The sequence below is a fragment of the Nycticebus coucang genome, chromosome 12 (genome assembly GCF_027406575.1).
Source record: "Nycticebus coucang isolate mNycCou1 chromosome 12, mNycCou1.pri, whole genome shotgun sequence".
Classification (NCBI taxonomy): Eukaryota; Metazoa; Chordata; class Mammalia; order Primates; family Lorisidae; genus Nycticebus; species Nycticebus coucang.
In genome coordinates, this window is record NC_069791.1 from 87,638,724 (window position 1) to 87,664,561 (window position 25,838).

The window sequence follows — 25,838 nt, forward strand, 5'->3', positions numbered from 1 at the left end:
CAGCAACCAATCACAGTATGTGGGCTGCTCCCAAAGGAACATAACCTGGGGCACTGCAGCTCCCTCAGCAAACCCCAGGGAAATACCAAAGCTGTGAGTGCCCAGCAGCCAACCCTTGGCATGGCTTGGGGCTGAAGTGCCTCAGTCTTGAAAGCGGGATCCAGGTGGTGCATTACAGTACCCACTGCAAGGGAATCATGAGAAGTGTACAATGTGTTGTCAATGACAAAGTTCAGAGCTCCGAGCCAGGCCGGGGAGGTGGGAGGCCCAGCCTAAACTGAGGACCGGCAGGTCTCTGGGCTCTTCTCTCAATGGTATATACAATGGACCCTGGTAAGGGGTCACTAACATTTCACCACACACCAGGCCCTGTGTAGACCCTGATAGCCATTCTTGTTTCTTCCTTGCCGTGACTCTGTGAGGTGTGTGCTACTCTCTCCACTTGGCAGATGAAGTTCCTGAGACTCAGAGGGCTTAACGAACTTGCTCGAAGCCCCACAGCTGGCATGTGGCGGAACTGGGATTTGAACACCTGTCTGCCTGACGACAAAGCCGACTGCCCCTTCTGCTTCTTCCCTTACCTCCCCGTTTCCACGCACCTTGAGCCCTTTATCCACCATACTTCTCTCCATTCACACTCTAAACTGCTCAAGATCCTTTCCCCAATAACTTTCTCCAAACTGCCCCCAAGTCCTGTTTTGACACAGCCCAAATTCTCAGAAGAGCTCTCTACACTTCTCTTTCCATGTTCCTTCTCCCCTTCCCTCCTTAACATCCAGCATCCTGGCTCTTAATTCCTTTCTCCTGAAAGGGCACTGTCCAAATCCCTCACGCAAATGGCCAAATCCGGTGACTCTGTCTCAATCCTTTGCCTGGTCTTTACCATTGCCTGCCAGCAGCATCTAATGTGCTAATCTCATCCACTTTCTTGAACTCTCTTTCCCCTTGGCCTCTGTGTGACCCTTTACTTGTCTAGCTCCCCCTTCACCCCTAAGGAGCACTGTTTTTTGTTTTGTTTTTTTGATTTTTCATCACTGGCTCTCTTTCCTCCTGAAGCGGCTCCATTCCCAGGGTCCTAACTATGCTGTTCCTCCAACCCTGCACCCTCCCATACTCGACCCCACCGAAGCCTGGTGCCTCCAGAGTCTGCGCTCTCAGCTCCATTTCTTCAGTGGAGCCTCAGGGTAGATAGATCCATCCACCTCCTGGACACGGTCACCCATGCCACCCCAAAACATCTCAGACTCAGCCTGCACAAAAGTGAGCTTTTCCCATCCAGTAAACTTCTTTAACTTCTAAGCTGACTGGGTGCACGCCTACCACCTTCCTGAGCCAGAAATCTTGGTTAATCCTGACTCCGCCATCCTCTCCCTGATCTTCCACCACAATTTACTCTCATCTTTGCACTTTCCTTTTTTTTTTTTTTGTAGAGACAGAGTGTCACAGTACCACCCTTGGGTAGAGTACCATGAAGTCACACGCCTCACAGCAACCTCCAGCTTCTGGGCTTATGTTTCTCTTGCCTCAGCCTCCCGAGTAGCTGGGACTACAGGCACCCGCCACAACGCCCGGCTATTTTTTGGTTGCAGTTTGGCCGGGGCTGGGTTTGAACCCGCCACCGTTGGCATATGGGGCCAGCGCCCTACTCACTGAGCCACAGGCGCCACCCTCATCTTTGCACTTTCTATGGTCACTTCTCTAATTCAAGTGCACATCTCACCTGTCCTGCTGGGATCAATAGCTCCCTGCTGGGTCTCTATAGCACCAGTCCCTTACGTCTCCAGTCCTTCTTTGTAACCATCACCAGTGGTAACTAGATCAGGTTACTACCACCTCCAGTGGCCCACCAACTACTGCATAATATCCCAAATCTCAAGCATGCGTGAGCAAGCGCATCTGTGATCTGGCAGAGATCAGTCTTCACAGCTATACTCTCTAATCCAAACACAGCAGAATCCAATGCCCCTTGGATTCAGGGCCCAGGGCCTTCATTCATGTGATCCCTTTAGTCCAACGGCTACTTTTTCCATCTACTTAATCTTTATTCGGCAAGTACTTACTATGCACCTGCACAAGTCAGCTGTGTGCTGAATTAGCATAGGAAGAATAAGGTAGGTTCTTGCCTTCCATCCAATGGAGAGAAACAGGCAGGAAGCAGATAAGTAAACAATATAATGACAGACTGTGATAAATGCAAAGAAAGTATTAAACCTAGTAATGGGATAAGGAGTGACTAGAAGGGGTTTCTTTAGGTAAGACTCAAGGCTGGGCAAGGTGATGCACCTGTACTTCCAACTATTCAGGAGGCTGAGGCAGGAGGATCCCTTGAGCCCAGGAGTTGGAGGCTGCAGTGAGCTATGCTCATGCCTCTGCATTCCAGCCTGGATGACAAAGTGAGCCAGGGGTAGTCTTTCTGAGAAGGTGGCATTTAGGGGACAACTCATAGGTACTAGGAAGTCAGCAATATGTAGAGCCCAAGGAAAAGCAACCCAGTCTGAGGAAAGAGCAAGGGCAAGAAGGGAGGCCAAATAGTTGGTGGCTGTCAGGGCACAAAGGCAAAAGGACATAAGATGAGGCATAAAGAGGCTGAGAGAAAGAATGAAGAACAAGACTCTGCAGGCTCTCAGAGCAGGAGTGAGGAGTTCAGATTTCAGTTGGAAGCTCAGAGAAGCTTGGGGTAGTTCAAGCAGGGGGATGACATGGTCTGATTTACATTTTAGAAAGATCCCTGTGGCGGGGTGTGAAAAGTGGATCTTAGAGGGCAAAAGCCCATCAAAGTTTCAATTCATCTTTCAAAGCAGAAAATAGACAAAGCACCCACCTAGCTGAGTCCTCGCAAGTGGCAGGCCTTCAATAAGCGTTAGATCTCCACCCTGTCCAGAACTAAGCCCATTGCCTTTGACTTTGCCAGCCCCACTGCTTGGAATTAACCTTCCCTCACCCGGCCCCTCCCACTGCACTTGGCTTCCTGTTCCATTATCACTTCGACAATGCCCCCTTTAATAATCACTTCTCTCTTCTTCTCCCTGGCATAGTAGGGCTGTGAAATACTAGGGTCACACCTATACTGAGAGCCTTCACAGTGTCTACTGAATGGCCTCCCACATAGAGACTGATTGAATGAACGTATGAGTGAATAAAGAATGTTGGGGAAGATCTCTATGTTCCCCAGGAAAGCTATGCTTTAACAGCCCAGGCTTATAATCAATCACATCTATATTTTAATTCAAGCCCCACTGCTTCTAGCTATGGGAGTTGGGGCAGGTGAATTCACCTCTCTGAGCTGCAATTTCCTCTTCTGAAAAATTGAAATAATAGTAGGTACTCAGGAGAGATATCATCTCACAGGGTTGCCACAAGGATCTAATGAGACCAAAGAAGCACTGGGGTCCCTTCTCACTGTGCCTGCCGGAGCAAGACAAGGTTGGCACCATCAAGACAAGGACCCACAAGATCCTGATTCTTGTTTCAATTCTTGTTTTCAATAAACATTTGTTGAGTGCTCACTAAAGACACCATCTCAACTCTTTATTTTAACAGCCATAAACACTCAGGGAAAAATATGTCAAAGGTGTTCATGAAGTGAAGGCAGGGACTGGCCCCTTCCAATGCACTAGGGGCCCAAGAATCTGCTAGCAAGGCCTTTTGCATTAACTTTTAGATCCCACGCCCCAAGCAACAATCTCCTCCCTGGACACTGTTGTCCCTGTTCAAGAAGCCTGGCGACGAGACATTTCAATCCCAGTTTCGGCCTATTATCTTTCATGGGGAACTTATGTAACCCACAAGTCCCTTCAGCTGCTTCTGGAGCTGGTCTGACACCACGGGGCACAAATGGAGAAGATGGGGAAATCACCGCCAGCACCCAGGAGAACTCCAAGGGGGAAAGCCAGGAGCTGTCAATGGGAAAAGAAAAAGAACCTGGCGTTTATTGCAAGGCTAAAGGAAAGCACACCTATTTCTGAGTTGAAATCATCACTTCAATTCCTGAATCCTCAGTCTGGCACAGTGGTAAAGGGCTTGAGCTTTAGCGCCAGTTCTGCCACATATAAGTCAAAAGACCTTGAGCAAGTGGGTAAACCTCTCTGAGCCTCAGTTTCACCACTTGTAAATGGAGATAAAATGTGTTAATACAGGTAGAGAGCTCAGCACTGACACTTAGGAGGCCACTGTTATGCATGCAATTTATACTTGTAGAGACAGCCTGTAATGATTCTGTCCAGAAACGATGCTGTCTGTGCCCCTATGAAACAAGGAATGATAAGGAGCCCCAGGCACGGCACCGTCCTTTGGGACTGCTGGCTCTTTGTGAATAGGCCACGTGTCCTTCTCCACCAACCATTCCATAATTTCCTTTATTCTGTTTCACTTTTTCTTTCCCCAATTTGAAAGGCCTCTTGGGTTAGGATTTCTGAAGCTCCAGGCGAAGACAGTGGGTTAGGCTGGAAGAAGAAATAAAATCAAAGGGTTATTGATCCCCAACCCAGGGAACAGGCTCTCAGCTCTTATTCCAAATCTCTGTGGAGACCCACTCTCCGAGCTGAGGCAGGCACCCAGCAAGGACCAGAGAAGACAGAGTGACAGACCAAATCCAGCCATCCATGGCTGCCTCACGCAGCTCCTCAGGGGAGGAGAACAGACAATAGCAGCCAGTTACCCCGCCATCTCCCTTCCTTTGCTAGCGCTTCTCAGCACCCAGCCGGTAGCTGATGATAACTCAGTGGCGGCTGACAGCCCATCTAAAGCTCACTGTCTCTCCTGCTTCCAATCACCAGGTGTCTGAAGGGGTTACAGGAACAGTCAGCTTCTGCCCTCATTAAGAACCCTTTGGTGGGCAGAAAAGATGACTGTAAAAGGAACTGTCAAGTTCATCAGCCAGCTGGTGAGGAGGGGTGCAGAAGCCTCCAGAGCGCTGGCCTTCTGACCCACGCCAACCTGGGCCTCTCATTTGCATCTCATTTGTGTCTCATTTGCATTGCATACTTAACAGGACTCCAGCTTACACTTAGCAAAATCATTGTCATGCGTTGGAGAGACTGCCCTCCCTGGGTTTTCACAAACGATGCCGAGGGAGGGGTGAACCACAGAGCAAGTCCGCAGTTTCTGCCCTCCAGGAAAACAAGACCTCAATCAGACCACAGTGATGCAGACAGATGCAGACCACACTATTCTGGGATGGATGGCCAACTAAATAAAGCGGTGGTTACATCATGTACAAGGCTAGACAGGGGGAAAATTCCAAATGTTTTCAAGAGACTGTGTTAGAAGGATTCGGGCTAATTGCATGCAGGTCTTGTACTATGAATGTCAAACTGCACCAGCATCACACAAATGAGCTGTCAGTGCCTTGGTCACTTTCCCACAGGAAAGAGCCGCTCCCTCCTCTTAGAATAGTTCTCATTTTATTTGATTGATACACACATACCCTCCTTGGAAAAGGGTTTTCGATTTTATTGTCCAAAAACCACAGGGTCCCCCAGTATCCTCAGAGAAGTATGGCACTGTCTCTCAGAACATTATTGGTGCTATGATCTCTATAGTGAGACAAACCTGGATTCCAATTCCAGCTCCAGCACTTACCAGCAGTTTAAACTTGGCCAAATCACCTAACCTCTCTAAGTTTCTGTTTCCCCTTTATAGAATAGGCACAATGTAGCATCTATCTCATAGAGATTAAACAATCTGATGCATGTAAAAGCACTCAGTGCAATGCCTGGTACAACTTAATGAATAGAAAGTCAAGAGATACTGCCTATAGTAGAGAAAGTAAGAAATGGAATTGTCAATATACAGAATAACTTAAAGGAGCTGTTAGAACTATTAGAGTCACACTAATGGATTCCTATTGTACTCACAGTAAAAGACAAATCCCTTACAATGGATTACAAAGCCTTCTGCAGGTGCCTCCCTGTTCTCTCTGCCTCTCCTGTTCACTGCAGTCAGACATGCTAGCTCCCTGCTACTTCCTCAAACATGCCCAAATCACATACCACAGGGCCTTTGCAATGGCTGTTTCTGTGCCCAGAATGCTCTTCTGTCAGAGAGCTACATGGCTCCCTCCTTCATCTTTTTCAAAAGTCTGTATTCAAATATCCCCATCTCACTGACTTCCTTCCCTGCCACCATATCTAAATTTGCAGATCCAGTCCCCTCCCCCATCTTTCCCATCCTCCTCTTCCGTTATTTTTTTCCTTAGTGCTTACCATCTGATATACAGTCTGCGTACCAATTTACCCACTTTACTGTCTGTTGCACACACGACAAAAGAGATCCACAAACTACGGCCCAAAGGCCAAATCCAGCCCACTACCTGTCTTTGCAAATAAAGTTTTATTGGAACACAGCCACACCCCTTCACTGGCACACTGTGGCCACCTAGGTGCTACAATGGCAGAGCTGAGAAGTTGTGACAGTGACCAGAGCCTATCTAGCTCTTAATTAACAGAAATACAGGAGGCTCTGCTCTAGAATATAAGCTCCACAAGAGCAGGACTTTTCTTGTTCTCTGACAAATTACCAATGACCAAGTCAGTGTCTGACATGTAGAAGATGTTTAATAATAATAACTTTGTTGAATAGATGAACTAAAAATTGTGGTACACCTGTGCTGCAGGTGTGTTGTGGGGAAGAAAACCAGAGGGTTGGTGCAGAGAGGTAAAACCTTCTCAGGAAATCAGAGCCATCAATTAGTGAAATTGAAATAGAACATCTCATTAAAGTACGGAGTTAAACTACCTAAAGACACTGTTACAAGAGTTAAAAATGGTATCCTCCAAGGCAGTGGTACTCAGAGTACGGCCATATCAGCATCCCTGGGGAACTTGTTAGAAAGCCAATTTCTCATTATTCACTTTCTACTGAGTCAGAAACTGTGGGAGTGGGACACTCTGGAGATGATTCTGATGCGAGCTCAAGTTTGAGAAGTGGAGACCGCAACTGGGGTTGGGGGAGGGGCACAGCTTTTTACCCATGCACACTGGGGTTTTTAACGTTATGCCTGTGCTAGTTTGGTAAAATAAACATTAATAAAAATAGCTGAAGACGTATTAAGCATATCTTTTTGCTTTCTCTTTTTTTGATGCTGTAACATCTTAGAACCTTGCTGATGGTTCCAAGATTGCCCCTCCCAGGGCCAGAAAACTCATAGAGGAAGTAAAGGATTCACCCGCAAGGGCACCTTTTCCATATAAACCAACCGATACAAACCTCATACCCCTCACCACCTCCCTTCACTGAGCGCTTACACGCTGGGCCACTCTTCCTCAGCTCTCATCACATCAGAAACAGGTATCAGGCAGCTCCAGGCAGTCTACACTCCGGAGGCAGAAATTATTCCAACCAGCCGCCCTCAGCCTGCTTACTTCCCCTCACCTGCTCCTTCCCACAGACACCACAGTAAAGGCTCTCACCCACATCCCCCGTCTGCTTCCTCTGCCTTCTGACAGACCTCAGGGCTTCCCCATGTGACCTTGCCTGGAGTGGCATGCTCCTTTCGCTTGAGTAATAAACGATCCTTTAAATGGCAATCAGGGCAGGAGAAATGGCACAGACCTAACACAAAGAATGGTATCAGGGAGGTGACATCTGGAAGACACTTGTCCCAAGAGCAAGAGGACCCAGGAGCTCTCAGCATGGCCTTGGAGCAAAGGGCCAAATCCAGCGAGAGGAAATGTATCAAGGCTCATCCTTGAGTCTGGAAAAGAAAAGGAAAAGCAGGCCAGGAGCACTGATGTGGTAGACGAGAAAGGTTTAAGTGATCATAAACCCTAGATCAATCAACAGTGTGATGTGGCTGGCTGTGCCGCCCCAATCCCCCAACAGAGTGCCGTCATCTTAGGATGTAGAAAGAGAATCGTGTTGTCTAGGATCGTGTTTTTCAAATGGTGGGACATGATATATTTGTCAGTGATTAGTAAGATCAATTTACAGAGTAAGACTATCTTCCTTAAAGGATTTTTTAAAGGAATTAGGATAGAAAGAAGAGAACAGAAGGCTACATAAGAGATGAGACTAAATCAAGAGTGCACAGCTAACACAAGTAGAGGGATTAATTCATGACATTTTGGTTCAAGTTGCAAGTGTGTGCTTGCTCGTGCAATGTGTGTGCATTTGGGTGTGATACCTGAAAACTATTTGTCAGCATGTGCTACCGTCTGAAAGGTTTCAAAGCCTCCAATCTAGAACCAGAAAGTAACACTCTCTCTCTTCGCAACACCAGGAGGATTCCCCTTTGCTCAGGGCATCGTGCTTTATAAGGAAGCTATGCCAGCTGGAGTGTTGGCTGGGAAGAGTTCTGGGTCAGCATGGAGAGGATACTTGGCTGTACCATGCAGGGCTGGAGGTTGTGAGTTGTAGACTAGGGATTAGATAGCAAAAGGCTGAAGGAGTTGGGGCAGCCCCACTTGGAGATTAAAAAGTTCTGGGCACCTAAGCTCTGTCTTCAAATAAGCAGAGCTGGCAGCTTACCTGGACTAGGTGACCCAAGCGATGAAACTAGTGCCCGTGGAAGCTTCATGAAGTTCATCAGTATCTATTTCAGCAGCTGGATGTGCTTGGCTTCTTGGATTCCCCATCCATCTGTGCCATTGCTGTTTTTCTGATTCTCCCACTCACCCCTCCAGACCTTCCTGTCCCCAGCATCTCCAAATTAGACCTTGGATAGGTCTAATTTCTACAGTAAATCCCTGGCACCTTCGACTTCTTGAGTGACACAGAGGCCTTGCAAAGCTCTGCACCCAAGGCGCTAAGGTGGGAAGTGGGTTCTACCATGAAGACCTGTTTTCGCCCCTGAGCTTAAACCACTTTGTATTTCGATGTTTTTTTTTTTTTTTTTTGTAGAGACAGAGTCTCACTTTACCGCCTTCAGTAGAGTACCATGATGTCACAGGACTCACAGCAACCTCTAGCTCTTGGGCTTCCGCGATTCTCCTGCCTCAGCCTCCCGAGTAGCTGGGACTACAGGCGCCCGCCACAACGCCCGGCTATTATTTGGTTGCAGTTCAGTTGGGGCTGGGTTTGAACCCACCACCCTCAATATATGGGGCCGGTGCCCTACTCACTGAGCCACAGGCGCCACCCTGTATTTCGATGTTTTCCAGAGTAATCAAAACACCCTTTTTTAAATTTTTAAGTGAGAATGCTTTCTCAGGATACTGCTGTGAACCTGTGCTTTCTCTCCCTCACTCTCACCTTCTGGTCGCACTCAATTCCACAGCTGGCCAAGGAACTCAGGGAGGGAGGCCAAAGTAATGGTTAAGAGTGCAGGTCCTGGCTCCGTGCCTGTAGCACAGTGGTTACAGTGCCAGCCACGTACACTGAAGTTGGTGGGTTCCATCCCAGCCCGAGCCAGCTAAAACAGCAATGATAACTGCAACAAAAAGTAGCTGGGCGTTGTGGTGGGCGCCTGTAGTCCCAGCTACTTGGGAGGCTGAGGCAAGAGAATCATTTAAGCCCAAGAGTTTAAAGTTGCTGTGAGCTGTGACACCACAGCACTCTACTGAGTGATATAATGAGACTCTTTCTCAAAAAAAAAAAAAGTGCAGGTCTTGTGCACCAGAATGTTTACTGCAGCTCAATTCATAATTGCCAAGTCATAGAAGCAACCTAAACCATCAGGAGAAGGAGGGAGGGCATTTGGCAGGATCTCACCCAACGTGCACAATGCCAGGGTATTCGGCACACCCCTTAGGTGAAAGGCTCTTCTACAACTTGAACTTTACCTTGGAAGTGAGAGCATTGTAACCTAAAAATTTACACCCTCATATTAATTTGGAAAAAAAAGTACAGGTCCTAGAATTGGATAGCCCAGGGTTGGAATCCTAGATGTGTACAACTTTGAATGAGTTACTTAACTTCTCCAAACCATTGCTTCTTCACCTAAAAACGGGGATACAACTTCAAACGTTTAGGGTAAGAATTACAAGAGATGGTCCCTTTAAAGCACCTGGGGAAGCTTAGCAATAAATCTTGGCTGAATTGGAGCAGGGTATTAAAGTGACACAAACTCCCTGCATACAGCATTGCGTGATGACACATCAGGCCATTTTAGGTGGAGTGGTGTGAGTCTCACTCTCTTATGGAGGCTAGGTGCAGTGGCGCAATCATAGCTTGCTGCAACCTTGAACTCCTGGGCTAAAACAATCCTCCTGCCTCATTCTCCCAAGTATCTGGGACCTCAAAAATATACCACCATACCCAGTTAATTTTTTTCTTTTTCAGTTTTTTTGTAGAGACAGAATCTTACTATGTTGTCCAGGCTGGTCTTGAACTCCTGAGACCAATCCTCCTGCCTTGGCCTCCCAGGGTGCTGAGATTACATGAGCCCACTCTCAGCCTGCCCCGCTCCTTTATAAAAGATCTGGCTTAGGTACTGTCAAGTTTTTCAGGATATACTGTGACAAAGACAGTAATGTGGAAATATACAAGAGCAACCATTTACGGGGGGCGCGGGGGTGTCTCTGACCCAAGCTCTTTGTGCCGGCCTATTGTGGCCAGGGGATCCAGGAAGGTACTCTTCTCTCAGGAAACCATATCCTGAAGTGGCCACTTTGGGAAGAAAAGAAAAGTTCACTGAATAAGATACTCCAAATTTGGTTAACAGGTAAAATTCAGCCAAGAAACTCAGAAAGGGTTGGTTAAACCACAGTGACTAGAAAAACAGCAACCACATATGGTGTGCTTCACATAGCCCAGGCGGTGTCCTGAACCTTTCGCAAACGCTGTCAGTGGGATTCTCTCCACAACCTTAGGAGATGGGTCCCCTTACTATCCTCACTTTGTCCAGGTATTCTTTACCTTCCTAACAGGGAGGGTCATTGGCATCAAATAATCCAGCCCTTGGCCTTTCCTCAGTGAGGTTTAGAGAGAAGGCCTCCATCTGTCCACTTCTCACAACCTAAGAATCTAGCCAGCCTTTTGGGAAGGTCTTGGCCAATGAAATCTGTCTTCCTGAAAAAAGACAGGCTGATTTGAGGAAGTGGAATCATCTTCAGTTTCACTGTCCAGCTTCACTCCCACAGAAGCAAAATGATCTAGCAGGAAGCCTGGGAGGGGGGAATGGAGCCCTCTGAAGCCAGGCCTGCATTAATACAAGGCAGCTGGGCCTTCAGCCTCAGTTTCCTCTTCAGGAGAATGGGAAGAAAAATGGGTAGCAGCAAAACTTACTGGGAGGATTACCTAAGGGGATGTCTATAGAGTTTCTAGCACCAGCCAGGTACAAAGGAAGGGTTTTAGAAAAGACAGCTGCTACTGCATTATGCACCATCACTGAGCCACCAATGTCTTTAGAGGCAAGATAGACAGTCTTCAAGAGCATAATTATCTGGAACTAAACACTTAGGTTCAAGTCCCAGCTCTACATCTTCCTAGCTCTGTGCCTTTGGGCAAGTTTTTAAACCTCTCAGTTTCTCCCTCTGTAACATGGAGGTGCTATCTCACAGAGCTGTGGATAGGATTACATGAGATCATTGAGAAAGTGCCTAGCCCAGTGCCTAGCCATCAGTAAGTGTTTTTGTTCTTGTTTTTATTGGTGGTGGTGGAGCAGAATAACCAACCCCAGCCCAACTGAGAGGCTGCTCAGGGGCTTGAACCACAAACCATGCTTGCCTAGCACAGGCTTTTCTGCCCCAGGGAGTCCAGCGCAGTGCCTGGGACAGGCAAGTGCTCAGCAAGTGTGAGCTATTGACCCTCCTCCCTTCCCCCACCCTTCTACCTTGAACCCCTGCTGCCTCCTCCAGGCAGCTCCCTGGGATGTCCGCAGCCCCCTGCTCCCTCCCTCCTTCAAGTTCCCATCACAGGAAAGATTCTGACCCAACAGGACTTAGGCAACAGGCAAAAGAGGCACAGGTCTTCTGCAAGACCTTGAAGAGAGACTATTTCAAACCCGTACCCTAACATCACTTCAAGGATGATACCACAGGAATTGTCAATGTCAAACTATGGCCCTTCTCTCTTCCCTGGCATGATGAGTGTTTCTTATGTTCTAATTCATCTCATAGCCCTAAATGCATCTTGCCAACATCTGCCCTGACATGTTAGAATTTGCCAGATGAACCCTGGGGACAAATCCAGGCTCCTCCACGCACTGCCTTGGTGACTAGAGGATGGCACTCAGATTCTTTAAGGCTCAGTTGCCTCCTTTGTAACATGAGGAAAGTAAGATGACTGCCCTCGTAGGGCAGTTGTAGGGCCTAAGTAGGATCTTGCATTGAAGTCTTCTCAGCTATTCCTGAGATCTAAATCCCCTTGCACTTGAAAAGAATCCCCTCACACTACACTTGAAGCTCAGGACAGTGAAGGCCGACCAGGCCCACCCTGTCACCCTTAGGCATCACCCGCCCCTCCCCAACCCTGGGCTCTAGCCCACCCATTTCGTATGGGTTCCTGCCATGCACAAGCCTACTGCCCTCTCCCTGGGGCCTCTGCCTCTGAAGTTCCCTCTGAGGTTCCCTGGCAGGCTCTTCCTTGGGATTTTTAGCAAGCCGGCTCCCTCCTGCTTGTCATCCCGGTCTCAACAGAACGCCACCATCCCTGCTGATCACACCCAGGCCACTGGCTACCTCCCTCACATCATATCACATTGTTTTTTTTTTGTTTCCTTTACAGCCTGTATCATTTTCTGAAAGTGTTTCATTTGCTCCCTGTTCATCTCTCATCATTAGAAAGAACACAGAGGTCACGAGAGTAGGGGCTTGGCACATAGAAGGCCCCTTCAACGGAACTGTTGAAGCAGTGGGGGTACCAGGATTTGAACCCAGGCCTGACTCCCAAGCCCGTGCTCAGCCTCTGTAATCACAGCCTATCAAGAGTAGAGCAAGTGAGACAAGCAGGCCAGGGGGCAGTGCCTGGGAAGCTCACCTAGAGGTCTGCCTTCTCCCTCTGGCTGAGAAAAGACAAAAGCAAAGCAGGGGGCAAAGGTTCTGGGTCCTCAAACACAAATAGCCCAATCCAGGAGCTCACGCTGCTTGATGCTCATGCCAGGACATGCAGGTCGACATTCTGACCCCGCAGCACTGACGTGGAAGCTTCAAGACTAATAGAAAGCCACGGTGGGGCCGGAGGGCACATACCACCCCAGGCACGTTCACCTGTGGCGCTGGGGAGCACATCGTGGGTGCTGCCTGCCATCTAGTGGACAAATGTGTTCTTCCTGTTTCATCAAGATCATCGACAGCAGGACTGGCTCAGATCTTAAAGTACAAAATCACATAGAGATTTTGTTACAATACAGATGTTAATTCAGCAGAGTGGAACCTGAGATTCAGAATTTCTAACAAGCTCCAAGGTACGCTCCCAGGTAACGCCACCGCACCTGGTTCACGGACCATATCCAGAGCAGCCAGGGCCTGCAGTGACATCTGCAGTGTGAACATTCCCAACTGAATCTCTGAGGCTTAGGAAGGTTCAGGATAGAAAGGTACCAGGATGGTTGAAGTTTTTTTCTGAATCGAAGAATTTAGACCAGGAGGTGGAGGAGGTTGGGAGGGGGAGGGAATTTAATTGGGGCCTAGGAGAAGCACAGAGAAAAGGGGGTAATTCCCAGAACATATTAAGGCACTGTACAGATGACCTTAGATTCAAAGTTGCAAGAAAGAAAAAAAACAGCAGAAACCATGAAGCTCAGGGAACAAGCCCAGCTCACAAGATGGATGTTACACAAGACGGAAGCCAATGATCATAAAAACTCAAAAATAACCAGACAGCGCCTGGGCTCAGCTCTGCCCATGCTAAGAACCATCCAATAATCCTCCTCAAAGCCACCAACGCCCTGTCACTGGTATCATCCTCTCGATTTTTTTCTACTACTATTGTGATCATTTATTTAAATTCATCTTTCCTAGAAATTTTTTTTTTTTTATTGTTGGGGATTCATTGAGGGTACAATAAGCCTCCTCGAGATTTTTGTTATTTATTTTTCAAAAATTACAAACCTGGTATGTATGTATTGCAACTAGAGAAACACTAAAACATGTACAAAGATGAGACCAAGTCCCCTCACTGCCCCAGCCTCTGCCCTTTCCCAAGCCTTCCACAATCAGGTTTACAACCTGGTTTGTATCCTTCCACACCTTTGCTCCTGCCCTCATAAAAATATACAAACATAATTTCACACATAGAAAGTGTCTGTTGCTAATTTCTTCAAGATGAGATCATACTGAATATATTTTTGTGCAACCTAATCCTCTCACCTAATAATATACCATAGATGTTCCCCAGGTCAGAAGTTGGCTGGGTCAGGGCCAGAGACTAAATATTTCAAACTTTGCAGACTGCACAGGCTCTGTTGCAAGTACTCAGCCAGCTCTGCCATTATACACAAAAGCAGCCATAGACAATATGTAAATTAATGGGTGTGGCTTCGTTTCAATAAAACTTCATAAAAACAAGCAGCAGGTCACACTTGGCACACAGGTCATAGTTTGCCAACCCTGTCTAGGCCAATATCTGCAGCTCTAAACCATTGGTGGTTTTTTTTTTGTTTGTTTGTTTTGTTTTTATTTATTTTTATTGTTAAATCATAGCTGTGTACATTAGTGCAATCGCCTGTACCCATTCTAAGATGCACCATAGATGTGGCCCCACCCATAGTCTTGGCCCTTTCCCCATAATCTTGTGCTATAGTTGGGTTATAGTCTTCCTTGGCCCTTTCCCCATAGTCTTGGCCCTTTCCCCATAGTCTTGGCCCTTCCTTGGCCCTTTCCCCATAGTCTTGTGCTATAGTTGGGTTATAGTCTTGGCCCTTTCCCCATAGTCTTGTGCTATAGTTGGGTTATAGTCTTCATGTGAAAGCTATAATTTAGCTTCATAGTAGGGCTGAGTACATTGGATACTTTTTCTTCCATTCCTGAGATACTTTGCTAAGAAGAATATGTTCCAGCTCCATCCATGTAAACATGAAAGAGGTAAAGTCACCATCTTTCTTTAAGGCTGCATAGTATTCCATGGTATACATGTACCACAATTTGCTAGTCCATGTGTGGGTCGATGGGCACTTGGGCTTCTTGCATGACTTAGCAATAATTCATAATTATTCATAATTCATAATTGGGCTGCAATAAACATTCTGGTACAGATGTCTTTGTTATATTGTGACTTTTGGTCTTCTGGGTATAAACCTAGTAAAGGAATTATAGGATCGAATGGCAGGTCTATTTTTAGGTCTCTAAGTGTTCTCCAAACATCCTTCCAGAAGGAACGTATTAGTGGGCATTCCCACCAGCAGTGTAGAAGTGTGCCCTTTCCTCCACATCCACGCCAACATATCTGGTTTGGGGATTTTGTTATGTGGGCTACTCTTACTGGGGTTAGGTGATATCTCAGAGTAGTTTTGATTTGCATTTCTCTGATGATTAAGGATGATGAGCTTTTTTGCATGTGTTTGTAGATCTTGCGTCGGTCTTCTTTAGAGAAGTTTCTCTTCAAGTCCCTTGCCCACCCTGAGATGGGGTCACCATTGGTGTTTTCTTTTAGAATTTTTATCACTTAGACTTCTAAGTAATGAAAGTATAATATGAAATTGAATATATATATAGAAAAGCATACACATCACAATTATACAGCTTGATGAATTTCCACAAAGTGAATTCGGTGCGTAACCAACCAGTTCCCATATCATAAAATAGAACCTGACTAGTTCTACGTAAGCCCCACATGCTCATTTTAATGCCCTGTTTCCGACAACTGCCTAATAGCTCATGAAGCAGGTATGGCTTAATTAAGCTGACTCCAACTTTTGCAATTTCAAACAAAACATCAATAAACATACTTATTCTGTACTTTATTTCCTTGCATGTTGCTGTTTCATTTCAATCGAATAGATTCCCAAAATGAGAAACTAGAGAATCAAAATGTGCATGCGTATATGTTTTAGTAGACATTGCTGGACTACTAAATGGTGGGGGGGGACAAGTAGTAACAAGTCACAGTCCTACAGGTCCTGGCAGTGCTCCGTTGGTGCAGTCTGGTAGGCATTTAGGAGCAACGACTGTGCACCCAGCACACCCTAGAAGCCTCAGACCCTGGCCCACCCTTGATTATTTTCATGAGACTTAAATGATCAGGGAAGAAGAGAAGGTACATTAAGCAACAAGAGGTCAGCTTCCCCACGTCTGCTCAAGTCTAATATCCCAGGATTCAATGTCTGGGACCCCCACCAACAACCTCACAAGTAATGGGCTTGTGAGATGGACAGGGGACCCTTGCCTCGACTTCTAAAATGCATTGAGAAAGACGGTCACTTCCATAGATGGAGACATGACTGAATTCAACGTTTTCTTTATAACACCAAAGAAAAGCAAAATAATAGGGGTGCATTAAGGTTTGTTTGTCGTTTTTTTGTTTTTTTTGAGACAGAGTCGCACTACGTCACCCCTACAGTACCGTGGCATCACAGTTCACAGCAACCTCAAACTCTTGGGCTTAAGTGATTCTCTTGCCTCAGCCTCCCAAGCAGCTGGGACTTTATATAAGCGCCTGCCACAATGCCCGGCTATTTTGTTGTTGTTGTAGTTGTCATCATTTAGCTGTCCCAGGCTGGGTTCGAACCCGCCGTCCTCGGTGCATGTGGCTGGCACCATAACCACTGTGCTACGGGCACTAAGCCAAAGGTTTGGGTTTTTTTTTAAGGGAATTTGCCCCCCAGTGTGTACACAACAAAGAATTTGCAACAAATCTACTTTACAGCATACTTTACTTCTCACCTCCCCAAATCTAACAACTATTAATTATAATGAAGTCCAAGGGATCTTAGGTATCAAGGACACCCCAGTTACCAGAGCTTGTGGGTATGGGTGGGGTGTACAGGGCCGTGCACATCTGCCCACTCAAAGGCATTTCTTTGCAGATGGTGTTTTACAGCTTTTGCGACATTCTCAATGGCAGCAGTGACATCAAAAAAGAGGATTAACTTGATAGGGGTCAGGGTGACATTAGTCATACGCATTCATCAAAACTCAACCATTCTACACTTAAGATGTGTGCATATCAGTACCTGTAACTTCTATCTCAAAAGTTAAAAAAAAGTTCAAATAAATTTTGAATTCTGGTTGATAAAGCACATGCCAAAGTGCTTAGGGGTAATTAAATTGATGTCTACAGTTTGCTTTGAAATGTTTTAAAAAGTAAGATGGATTGATGGACGGATAGCAAGATGGATGGATATGTCCTTAAGCAAGTGTGGTAAATGTTAAGGGTAGAATTTAGGTGGTGGGTAAATAAGTCTTCACCATGAAATTCTTTCAACTTTGCAGTATGTTGGAAATTTTTCATAATAAAAAAGTAGATTATTAATAAAGTATTGGGGAAAATGTTGATAAACCTCTTTTATTTTTTATTTTTATTTTTTGGCCGGTGCTGGGTTTGAACCCACCACCTCCGGCATATGGGACTGGCGCCCTACTCCTTGAGCCACAGGCACTGCCCTGATAAACCTCTTATAAAATGTAAAAGGTAGGAGAAAGCCACCAGAACTGGGTCTTGTCCCTGTTCTGCATGTGGCCTGGAGAAGTCACCTCGCTGTTCTCTGCATCACCAGCCGTTATGAACAATGACAGTGCCATCCATGGCTTTACAAATTGGGGCATCTCTTGAAAGAGATCAGCTGGGGAGGAATGGCTTAGAAGGCAGACACTGCCCCCAAGTGGGTCCTAGCAGTCTAGTTTATGATTATTTTATATCCCAACAATTGATGTATGGCTGGGATATATTTTGAAATATTAATCTAGCTAGACTTTTTCTCCATTACATTTCCCCTTTCGTCTGCTCTTCTATTTCCCTTTTAAGCAGAGAGACAGCTCAGAGGAAGTTTAAGGTCACTCTAACTCTGTTCTAAACACCCAATCAGGGGTGGGAAACCCATGGCCTTAAGGAAACCTTTAGCCTTCCTGGTCCTTAGTGCAGCCTTTTGACTGAAACGAACCTTACAAAACAAATCACTTTATTAAAAGTGTGGCAAATTGGTTTGGTGCCTGTAGCTCAGCAGCTAGGGCACCAGCCACATACACCAGAGCTGGTGGGTTCGAATGCAGCCTGGGCCTGCCAAACAATGACAACTACAACCAAAAAAAATAGCTGGGCATTGTGGTGGGAGCCTGGAGTCCCAGCTACTCGGGAGGTTGAGGCAAGAGAATCGCTTAAGCCCAAGAGTTTGAGGTTGCTGTGAGCTGTGACGCCACAGCACTCTACCGAGGGCGACATAATGAGTCTCTGTCTCAAACAAAATAAAATAAAATAAAAGTGTGGCAAAGAACTGATGAAGCTTTTCTTGCCCCCTTTGGTGCTCCAAAAAGAACAATCTTGAAATCAGAAAGCCACAGGTTCCCCACCCCTTAGTGACTTTTATTCTGATCAGGTCTCCATGGCTAATAAAAGGAAAAAAAAATGAAAAAATATCTCGAGGGTCCCAGGCAAGACCCCAGGTGTGACATCCAACCAGGCAAGAGGCTTGCCTTGTCCCCTGCTATATCTAAAGGGTTTAGAATATGTTTGACAAACAGTGGAAACAATTAACATTGTTTAATTTGTTCATTAATGACTGGGAGAGTGTGTGTCTCTCTCTAGAGGAGCTTGTGTCCCAGAACATAGGGCAGGGGGCCACGCCCAGCAGGTAATACCCTCTCCCCATTCCACTCCTTCTCTGACGCTTCTGTGTCATGTGTCCCCTCTGCCCGACACGCAGCGCCGAGCCAGACTGCCTGGCTCAGGACTGAGACCCACCACTCACTAGTGGTATGGCTTTTGGTCACAAGTTACTTGGTGCTATGCCTCGGTTTCCTCACATATAAAGAGGGAATAATCATATCTCTGTGACAGAGGATTGCTGTGAAAATTAATTAGTTGATCTACGTAAAGCAACTGGCATGTAGTAAGTGCTCATAAGGCAAAGCTAGTATTATTTCTCTCGTTTGCCCTGACAAAAATTGTTCCATTCAAATAACTCCTACCCAACTAACAGACTCAACTCTATGGCTTCCATGGCTTCCTCCTAGAAGCCTCAGTTGCCCCACTGTGCGCTCCTATGGTACCATCCCACGACTTGCCACACTACAATATATAGTAGAGCCTCCACAGTTGACCACCTCCCTACGTTGACCACATGAACGTATCAGTACAGCACAGGCCTAGTTCCTTATGTTGACCACCTCTGTATATTGACCAGTTTGTTATAGTCCCTTGCGTGGTCAACTTACAGAGGTGCTACTCTAACTTGTGTCTATCTCTCCCAATTGGCTGTGAGCTCCTTGAGGACAAAAACTAGATTTCATTCTTCAATGGATCCAACCTGGTACTTAGGCCTTTCCTGAATGAATGAATGGGTGAGTGGATGAATGAATACTTAGAGAGCCCATCTCGCATTCCTACGTAAAACATGCCACCTTTCTCACGCTGCAAACACCTCGTCATTCCAAATACCCCCACCTCCCACCTTAGTGCTCAGGGACAGAGCCCACTGCACCCAGGGCACCCAGCATGCCCTCCGGCCCTCTGGTCTTGTTCTACTATATTGGCTTCAGGAGGAAGACACCCAAGTGGAATGTCAAGGTGAATGTCAAGGTCCCTCATGAGCTTCCTTCTGCATCCTTGTCATGCCCCACAGCACCTCTATCTTGCACAGTTCTTTAACAAAAGGGTCTTCTATGAGCTTTCAGCCTCAGGTTCCTTTTTCTTGAGCACGCTTGCAAAACCTCTGCTGGAATCTACTCTCTAGGGAGATGGGACCCTCAACTTTCCCCAATAGCCTATCAAGGATTTTTGTCTCTTTTGGTGCTCTTTTTCTTTTAATACGTGAATGTCAGATGTTGGGAGTACCTCAGTCTGCCTGGGAGATGCTTCAGCCGAAGAAGGTTCTGTACAACACAACATAATGGTAAGAACACAGAATGTGAATCCCAAAGAGAAACATAAAAACAAACAAACAAAAAAAACAACTACTCATTCTGCTTTTTTTAAAGAGCAGCCCCAACTTTAGGGAGATACAATCACGGGCCTGAAGATGGATGTGGCTAACCATTTGGAAATGACTGTAAGGTACTTAGGAATGTAAATAATGGGGCGTCCATTGTTATGTTATGGAACTAACAGGGGATTAGGTAAGATATTGTTACATGTACCGAGACACGGGCTTCATAAACTTTGGGAGCATGTTACAGTCTGATCTGGACACTGTGCCATCTGCTCTCATGATACTGAAGGAATCAAGATGTCAATTCAGTTTCCAAAAATTCTACAAGCCCCACTGCTCTATAGCATTTCTATATTGTTTGGGGAACTCAAGTCTCCATATCTCCAAAGGGGGGTGTTCCTGTCCCAGGAAAGCTATTGCCCTTGAACTTGGTACTGAAGATTTTCTGTGTGTTCTGCTTCCTGTAAGAAGAATAGTGTAAAGTAGATTATTTGCCAGTCTGACTTCAGAAGGCTTTGATCTGGGGACCACCTGTGAAGGCCTTTTACCTATCAGGATCCTCCAGGCCTTTTTCATTCATACACACATCCTACAAATATTTAGCGACACCTACCCCACTAGATGCCGAGGACAGAGTCCTGCCCTCGTGGAGCTAATGCCTTGGGGGAAAAGATGCAGACACTGATCAAACCCAGCATAAAACACAACTGACACAAACTCAGGGTCAGGGCCCCACAGGTGCTGACAACAGGGGGAGGTCAGTGGAAGCTCCCCTGATAGTGAAAATGAGCTGAGATGGAGGGGAAGAGTTGAGTGCTAGAAGAAGAGATGGCAGCGGCAACCATTCCAAACAGAAGGAATAGAAAACACAGGTGTCCTGTAGCACGTGGCTGTCAGGAGAGGCCAGGGGGTAAGAGAGAGGGGAGGAGGGAGAGAATAAAGGGAGAGACTACCAAGCCAGACGGAGTCTGTTCTAAAGACAGGGAGAAAGCATTGGCAAGTTTTTAAAGGAAGGAGAACTGATTAGATTCATTCTGATCTTGGCCTGCAAGGACCCTAACAGCAGATATACAACCTAGATTTCAGTAGCCAAAGGAGATAGAAAATCCTCACCGCTGGAGAGCCTGAGATTTCCAAAGAGCATGTGGTATTCAAGGCAAATGGCAGTGTCCTGGGCTGGTAGTGACAGGGCAGCCCTGACATCACGCACGCTTCTTGGCTCTGGTTGAAGTGGGGCGATTCAACAAACACCCCAAGGCCACTTTTGGTCCGGGACTACTGGGAAGAGCCCCAGGGAACCTTCAGTGTTCTCCACTGTCTGATCTGTCTGGTCAAGACCAAGGAGGGGCCTGGAGTCCCAACAATGAAACTAGAAGATACTGGAGAGACCAAGGGAGACCCAGGCATCCTGGATGCTGTTGGACCCTGGCTAGCTTCCTCCACACTGGCCATTGTACCTGCTCCCCGCTGCTGTGAGTGTTGGCTGTTAGAGGCTCACAGTTGCCCTGTGTCCATATAATTGCCCTCAGCTGCACAAAAGCCTCCACGCCTGGAAGGTCACTCTTTCCATCTCCATCGGTCATCTGAGGCTGCTATAACACAACTGGTGTTATAAACAACAGACGTTACTGTTTCACAGTTCTGGAGGCTGGGAAGTCCAAGATCAAGATGCTGGAAGCCTCAGTTCCTAGTAAGGACCTGCTTTCTGGCTTACAGACGTCTGCCTTCTGGGTGTGCCCTCACACGGTGAACAGAGTGATCTCTCTCCTTCTCTTATACAACACTAATCTCATGGTAAGGCCCCAACATCAGGACCTTCCCTAATTCTAATTACCTCCCAAAGGCCCTATTTCCAAATACCATCACTTTAGGAGTTAGGACTTCAACATACAAATTTTGGGGAGACATAAGTGAACCTGTAGCACTGATGGACCTAGAGTGTGACAGAGCAGCCCCCTTATGTCAAGCTGGTCCTGACTCTGCTGCAATATAAGGCCCAGGGGTCCTTCTGGGGCCCTGCTGAAGAACTCTTCTGTGGAGACCACACTCAGCTATTCCCCTACCCTATCCTGTTTCTTTCTCTCCTCTTTTCCCTATGAGCAGCCCAATAAATCACTTGAGCAAAAATCTCCCTCCTGGCCCTACTTTTTGAGAAGGCAGCCAGAGCGTCAGGCTCTTCCATCATCAGTCAATCAACAAGCTCATGCTGAGTGCAGACTGTGCCCAGCATGGTGATGGCGTAGCTGCAGGGCACCATGACATGGAGGCGGAGGCTCAAGTGCTTCTTGCTCCTCTGCATGTGGCTTTGGTCAGCGTGCTCAGCTTTGCTGAGTCTTACTGTCCCCTCCTCTAGGATGCCAACACTACCCCCTGCATGGAATGACTCAACATCAGAGCACTTGGAAAAGCACAAAGCACTATTAAAATGCTGGTAGCTATTTAATTAATGCTATCAGAGCCCAAAGCATGCTGCTATTCTGCCCCTAACTTTAAGGGAGTCTCAATTTTCCTCCCTTACTCACCCTCTGCTACAGGTTGAATTGTGTCCCCCAGAAGGATACATTCCAGTCCTACCCCCACACCTGTGAATGGGACCTTATTTGGGGACAGAGTTTTTGCAGATGTAATCAAGTTCAGATGAGGTCATACAAAGGGGGCCCTAACCCAGTGACTGGTGTCCTGATAAGAAGACGACATTTGGACACAGAGACACATAGTGAGGAATGCCTGGGGTGATGGCTGCATCTCCAAGCCACGTGATGTCAGTGATCACCAGCAACCTCCAGAAATCAGGAGAGAAGCAAGGGACAGACTCTCTCAGAGCCCTCTGGAAGGAACTGACAGTGATTTCAGACTGCTGGCCTCCAGGACACTGAGAAAATAAATGTGTGTTGTTTTAGGCTACTCAGTTTGCGGTGCTTTTGTATAATAGTCCTAGGAAATGAATGTACCTCCTGTTCATAGCTGTGTCCTAGGGATGACTGGCTTGTGATCAAGACTCTTAAAGGTCAGAGCATATCTATGATTTTTTTTTTTTTGAGACAGAGCCTCAAGCTGTCACCCTGTAGAGGGCTGTGGCATCACAGCTCACAGCAACCTCCAACTCCTGGGCTCAAGTGATTCTCCTGCCTCTGCCTTCCAAGTAGCTGGGACTACAGGCGCCTGCCACAACGCTGGGCTATTTTTTTGGTTGCAGCTGTCATTGTTGTTTGGCGCGCCCAGGCTGGATTTGAACCCACCAGCTCAGGTGTATGTGGCTGGCGCCTTAGCTGCTTGAGCCACAGGCGCCAAGCCAGTATATCTATGATTAAGGGGAAGCTTTGACCTTGGACTTGAAGGGACCTTGTATGGTACCACATCAGAACACAGATTGCTCAAGGAAGGCCCAAAAGAGGCACCCAGCGGATAAATAAGATGGGGAGAACTAAACTAAACTAAAAAGTAACCTCGCCCATAGTACATACGAGTCAAACAGACCTAGGTGAGGAAGTCTATTTCCTAGTAAACAGAATGATGATGACTCACCTCGTAAGAGTAGCTGAAAAAAATTTAAATAAGACACCACCTGAAAGTGCTTTGCAGGATGATTGACACATTAAAAAAACATCAATAAATGTCAGCTATTGTTTCATTATTATGCAAGGATAATGGTATTTTGTGATGCTGTTATGAGGACTAAAAGAGGTAACAGGTAAGGTTTGGACCACAGTGCATCCATGTGGTCCTTAAATGCCGGCTGCCCATAGTGGCATTTTTCGAGCTGGTGTAGTTGCCAGAAAGTGACGCTAGATGGCAGAAGAGTATTGTTTTTGCCCCTCAACTGCCCGGAAGCTCAGTCAGCCAGCGGGGAAGACAAGTTTCTCTTGAACCTGTAACTGTAGGATTGTCTGAGGAGAACCCCAAGCGTCCCACTGAGAAGCAGACAGTTGTTCCGAGGAAAACGTAATGCAATGGAATGCATATCTTTCTAAATGCTTGCTGGGGTCACAAACCTCAGTTTCAAAGAAGTACATTTTCAGGGATATTTGTCCATGTTGACCCGTGGCTGGTTATGTGAGGACCGTTTCACTTATCTGTGTCCAGTATCATGAAAAGTACACACAGATCTTTTTTTTGTTCATCTGCTTTCATTAGTGTTTGGGTATTTAATGTGTGTCCCAAGACAACTCTTATTCTTCCAATGTGCAGAAGAAAAAAAAAAACAAAAGCTTGGATACCCTCTGGTCCGTATGGTTTAGGTGAAGATCCTCCCAACTCAGGGCTCAGCACATCAGAGATACTCAACCACTCTGAGGTCTCAGAAACAGACCGATATGGGTAAAATCAATCTTTTCCATGAAACTCCTAAGTTACCAACTCATAAAACCTTGCTTATGGTAACTGGTTATATAAAGTCTACAGAGGTTTGTCACAAGCCTTTGAGAGAGAATTCTTTCAAAGTTTTAATTCCATTCCTGGCCAACTTGGGCATGGTTTTACCGTGGCTTATGGTTGAATATATATATATATATATATATTTTTGTAGAGACAGAGTTTCACTTTATTGCCCTCGGGTAGAGTGCCGTGGCCTCCCACAGCTCACAGCAACCTCCAACTCCTGGGCTTAGGCGATTCTCTTGCCTCAGCCTCCCGAGCAGCTGGGACTACAGGCGCCTGCCACAACGCCCGGCTATTTTTTTGTTGCAGTTTGGCCAGGGCTGGGTTTGAACCCGCCACCCTCGGTATATGGGGCCAGCGCCTGTAATCCCCAGGTCTGCGCTGCTGAATTCCTATTATACCTGAGTTTTCTGTGTCACGGCCAGGTGTGTCTGACAGACACCCATTCCTCTATTCCCTTTACCTCACTGCATCTCTCCAGCAACCTGTAATATCCCTCTTTCTCATTATTACAAAACAGTTTAGACATGCAGAAAGTATAGAAAATAATATAATAGGAACCAGTGCAGTTTGATTAAAAATCTTTCAAACACATGGAAAGCCTGGGGGCACTCCCTGGAAGGCACACCCCATCCTCCTCCTCTTCAAGCTGTAATGTTCTCCCACATTTGGTTATTTATCAGCCAGACTCTGTTTTTACCACTGGAAAAGTCTGGGGAAGAACAAGATTGACTAAAGGAAATGCAACTGCACACCCCCTAAACACTGAGAGAAAGAGCGGGAAAGGGACAGGGAGAGAAGCCCAGGAGACTGAGCCGACCCCTTGCCGTAGCTCTGAAGATGCTCAGTGTCTAAGGAGCCTGCTGTAGGGAGGCGCTGCCATGGCGGTCACGGCACCCCAGTCCCCACAGTCCTCTATCTGTCCAGCAGCCTCCCCTCCTCAGCACACGGGCATTAGGGCAGGAGCCCGGGGGCCACCTACCAACGACGATGAGGACGTCCCTGTCGATGTGGGCCTGGATGTAGATGCGGCCGCGGCGCTCCGTGTGGTCCGTGCCACAGAGGCTGGGGACGTTCATCACACAGCGCTTGTGGACGTTCATCATGCAGGCTGCAGGGCAGAGAGAGTGGCTCAGGGTGGTGGAGGCCTGGGCCATAGACACGCTTCACTCCTCCCGATCCCAGCTCTAAGGCAGCTGAGACCAACTTGCCCTGCTGGATCTCACCAGAAGGGCTTCTCCAGTTCTGAGATTGAACCTATCTGTCCCCCACTAAAGGCCAAGAAGGTCAAGGGTATGGACTAAAGCAGGCACCCTCTACACCCCCAAAGGCTATAGAGCCAGAATCATCAGCTTCAATGCCCACAGACTGGCTGGTCACACTGGTGAGGGAAGTGGCAGGGTAGGGGGACTTTGCCAAAGGGGGGGGGAACATAGAGGTCCCCACTAGGGTGCAGCTATGCGGGAATGCCCACCACGAGGGATCAAGGTTTCCCGTTCCTCAAGATAAGCAGGGATCTCAATTTGTATGTGACATCTCCTAGCTTTTAAATGTAAAGAGGCTA

At 46.8% G+C, this 25,838-nt stretch overlaps 1 protein-coding gene across 2 annotated transcripts in view; it reads right to left on the reverse strand.

Annotated features, from left to right (window-relative positions):
- Positions 1–25,838, reverse strand: part of PRKCB (protein kinase C beta) — a 347,453-nt gene that overhangs the window by 140,761 nt on the left and 180,854 nt on the right. For both annotated transcript variants that reach the window (XM_053555824.1, XM_053555826.1), the window contains exon 5: positions 25,257–25,385. In XM_053555824.1, coding sequence (XP_053411799.1) covers positions 25,257–25,385 — 129 coding nt within the window. The remainder of the gene's footprint in view (positions 1–25,256; positions 25,386–25,838) is intronic.